Here is a 4,071-nt window from a genome sequence, read left to right as displayed (position 1 = left end):
ACCCTTATCAATACACAAAAATGTTAAAAGCATTTTACAACCAAAAATCAAAAATTTATATTTACATTGTAAAATTTGATCAACATTCAAAAATTGCAAAATTCAATGCAGGATCCATCTTTTAATAATTCTTGAATATATAATATTAAATAAGAATAAACTTTAAACTGTTAAAAAACTGCTGGATTCTTAATCAATCAGCAAAACGTAATCCAATTCTCAAGTAATAAATAAGCAGATGTCAAAATCAATAATCAATCCAGCAATGCCACATCAATCAATCCATAATCCATAAATCCAGGTATGAGAGAACTTCGGCTGTTGGGGACAACGTTAGAAACATTTTTTAATGTTTAGAGGGAAATCATTTAAATGTAATAAATAATGTATTGGAATCTGGTAGTAGCGGAAGCAAAAAGAGAATAGGGCTCTTCGGGCTCTTCGGGGTCTGTTTTATTGAGCCAGTAGTGTGGCTCAAAAATCCAAACGCGTTAGATGAGCTATCGAAAAACGATAATAAAGGAGGTAAACAAAATTGGTTTATTTTAGACCGTTTTTCGAGTTTGACGTGTGATTCAGTTACCCACAAGCTTAGTTAGCTAGTACTGGCAATAGACTCACCGATGTTTTTTTTTTTACGTGTGTGTTTGTTTGTGTGAGTGAGCAAGCTAGCGAGCGCCGGAAGATGCATGGGTTTGGATTTGTCGAATCCGCACTCGTTTGCAACATTTAACCACCCCACCACCACCCCCCTCCCATAACTCTTGGCTTATTATGGCGTGGTCACTCTTCTTTTGTTTTCCCCCCTCATTAACTTCCGCCCTTTGTTAGAGAAGAAGATGCAAGAGGTAGCGTGTGGCAGATAGATTCCTCCGAGCAACAACTGTTGTATTCCTGTTTGCGTCTTATAATGGTATAGATTATATATGTAATCTATCACGATTATATCTGATTCTGGTTCGTTCGTGTGTCAAGGCAAGAACATTTGACGGTTGTTATCTTTTTGGTTGTTCGATCACTTGCTGGTTTGTCACGTGTGTCGTCCGGGCGTGCCAAACAACGTGTCTCACTCTAATCGCCCCTCATTGTCGTGTAAGTATTTTTTTTTATTTTCCCTTTAAAATAAACACGCTTGGTATTTCTTCTGCTCGACGACGGTGGGGTTTTTGTTCATCATCCAAAATCTGGAGGTAAAACTTTATTTACTGAAATGAGAGAATGTAATATGAAAAGCATTAATTAAACCGTAAATTGAGTAAATTCTCGGACATTGTATTTATGTTAAATTCTATCCACCCGTTTAATGTTTGATATTTATTCTTCTTCTTTCTTTATTTTCATTTTCCGGGTTTTGTTTTTTCTGAACGACATGTTGACATACCATTTCATTTACGGAGAATGGAGGTTAGGTTAGTGTATAGGATTCCCAAATCGAAGGTGACGTGGAATGTGTTTGGTTCTCTACGTTTAAAATTATATTTTGTGTGTGTGTTCGACTCGTCGACTATGGAAACATGTTCAATCATAACTACGGTCTTAAAGATGATTAGATAATTTTTTTTTTTTCGAATCAACAAATTATAATCGACTTAGTGAATGGTGCCATATTCGAGACGGCAATGCTGCCTTCCAAAATTTTGGTGTATTACGGATTGTCGATTCCTTCCGACTTTAGTTTCCCACTGCTGAAATCCTCCATGCTGTCAAAATCTCCTATCATGCCGGTGTAATCGAGCCCTTCCTGAACGCGGAGCACCGCTAAGGCGACGTTCATCTCTAGTGCTCTATAGCATAAATTGTTAAATTTCAAATTATTAAAATGTCAATCTTTAAACCGACTTGATGGAAGCGCATCAGTAATCGTCGATTTCGTTGTTTCGATGAGTGCGCCATTCACTTTGGTAGCCGAGTAGTAGAATATTAGGCTTCATTTTGCCAACAACAGTGGCCTGCAACAAGGCCCCGACTCCGCTGGAGAATGACTAGTTATCCATCAGCGAATAAAAGGCTTTCGTCTTGTGAGAGCGAAGCCAGTGAGACGATTTTTTGATCCGCTGCGAACGTTGTTTGTGGCTCTGCCTCTCTTATACAAGACAAATGTTAAGATAATTAAACACCAATTCAAGAAATAATGGTGTGGTTATACTTTAACGATGTCGCCGCAAACCATCAAAGAATTATTCTTGCAGAGAAGGTAAGCAAAGTCTAGTCAACCATTACTATCCTCCGTAGCGTTGCGTTACTGGCAGTTTGAAAACAGCTTATGTCCAATAACTAGATTAAGCTAAAAAAAATATATTTTTGTCTAGGGACTGCAATCAGTCCTTTTGGTTATGGACAATGGTGATGCCAAACGTTTTGGGCTTGAAAAACGGCAGTCTCGCTTCAAGGTCTTCCGACCTAACACGGGACTGCAAGCTTCTCAGCCCTCACTGGACTACATTCAAAAGGAGTTTGTCAAGATCTCCAACGAAACTGCCAAAATGATTTGGAAAACCATTTTCGAATCTTCATTAAAAAAAATTTCCATGCGCGAATGTAATCTTTCCCTTCTAATTTGCCTTTTTTTTTTATTATTTTCAATTTTTTATTACACAGGTCACCCAATGAAAAAATGTCCGGAAGTACTTCAAACATTCTCAACTGAACTTCATCTGTGCCTCAACTGAACTAAAAAAATCCCTCATAAAATGGAGTCTATGTGTAAAAGATTCACAGAAATAATCGCTTTGGAAACGTCACGGGATTGAGAGACCTAAGCTTAAAATCAAATGACGTCCATTGCAGAAAAAATGTACAGCATTGCCAATTTGAATTTGAATTTCTTATGAGATGCCAAAAACTTAAAACGAAGTAAATGTTTTAAATGATTAGAAATTCGAAACATACGGCAAGTACGGTAAATAAATGTTTTTATTTATCGCAATTTTTAATAAAACTTGTTAAAAATTAAGAACAACTTGTTGTTTTTATTGAGTGGTTATTCCTCCTCAGAGATGGTGCTAGTGGCTGTACAGATTACAGAATTCGTACTACAGAGGCTATTCACCTCGCGGTTTTGCGAGTCAATTTTTTCGATGTCCGCAATAGTTGTTGGTTGTTTTGGTTGTCTGTATTGGCGGAAAGTGTGTTTTCCCAATATAAAGTGGATTTTATGAATCAGTGTAATTTTTTTAAATTTTTGTTTGTGTCAGTTAATTGCTACGTATCTTGTTTAGTTTGTGTAGCAAATTGTGTCTCCAGATCACATTCCTTGTATTTTTTTAAATGTTTTCCCCTGTTGTATACTTTTTTCGCGACTGAATCTTCCAGAGAATCGGTCCGAGGGAAGAAAGGGGAGAAAAGGAAAGTATGGGTCTTTTCATACTTTTTCATACTTTCCTTTTCTCCCTTTTCTTCCCTCTTCTGCTTGCACAGGGAAATTTCCCAGCTTTTGACGCCATCTAATGGCCACTTCGAACGTTTCGGACATTATGAAAACGTGGGTCCGCATAAATGTACTGAGGTGACAGCAGGGTGACGGTGAGTCAATGTTGATTATTCTCTCATCAAATAAATCCTTCACATTTCTGGATCAATCAGCCGAAACACTATCTCTGGAGCTTGTCATGCGTAGCTTGTTGCAATGTTATGGAAATTGATTTAAAGATTTCACCTATTAAAACGATCCGATTGACCCCTTGTGTAATTTTTGCATGCCTTGTGCTTGAAAGTCAATAAATAGCTCAGCAATTAGCATTATATAAAAATGTTCGACATTTGTCGTTCGCAGGAAGTCCAAATGGAAAAATTTTCTTGAAACTATTACCGATTAATGCCTATCCAGCAAAATCTAACATTTAGCTACAATAGAATAGCATAGCCTACACAGTTACAAATGACAACACATTTGTTCAATGAAAATCAATTAAGAAGCAAAAATCAACTACTTTGCCTGTTTAATAACTTAAAGTAGTAATAGGGCATATGCAGTTATTCAAGCGTTTTGTCGCACGTTATCATTATTACGACGAGTCAATCCGACAGCCGTTGAGAATAATCAAGTTACTCTTATCCCTAAAGTGTTGTGAC

The 4,071-nt window shown here is 37.0% G+C and overlaps 1 protein-coding gene across 1 annotated transcript; it reads right to left on the bottom strand.

Moving 5' to 3' along the window:
• Window positions 1-762: 762 nt before the first annotated feature.
• On the bottom strand, window positions 763-2,170 carry LOC124209967. Its single transcript, XM_046608219.1, has 3 exons — window positions 2,147-2,170; window positions 1,984-2,081; window positions 763-1,820 (listed from the first exon to the last, which is right to left on the bottom strand). Exons 1-3 carry the CDS (start codon window positions 2,168-2,170, stop codon window positions 1,646-1,648), a joined length of 297 nt encoding a protein of 98 aa, XP_046464175.1. The 3' UTR covers window positions 763-1,645.
• Between the last annotated feature and the right edge of the window lie 1,901 nt (window positions 2,171-4,071).

Source organism: Daphnia pulex, chromosome 12 (genome assembly GCF_021134715.1).
Source record: "Daphnia pulex isolate KAP4 chromosome 12, ASM2113471v1".
In the NCBI taxonomy this organism is placed as follows: Eukaryota; Metazoa; Arthropoda; class Branchiopoda; order Diplostraca; family Daphniidae; genus Daphnia; species Daphnia pulex.
Note: the sequence above shows the minus strand (reverse complement) of the source record. Positions and strands in the feature narration are given on the sequence as shown.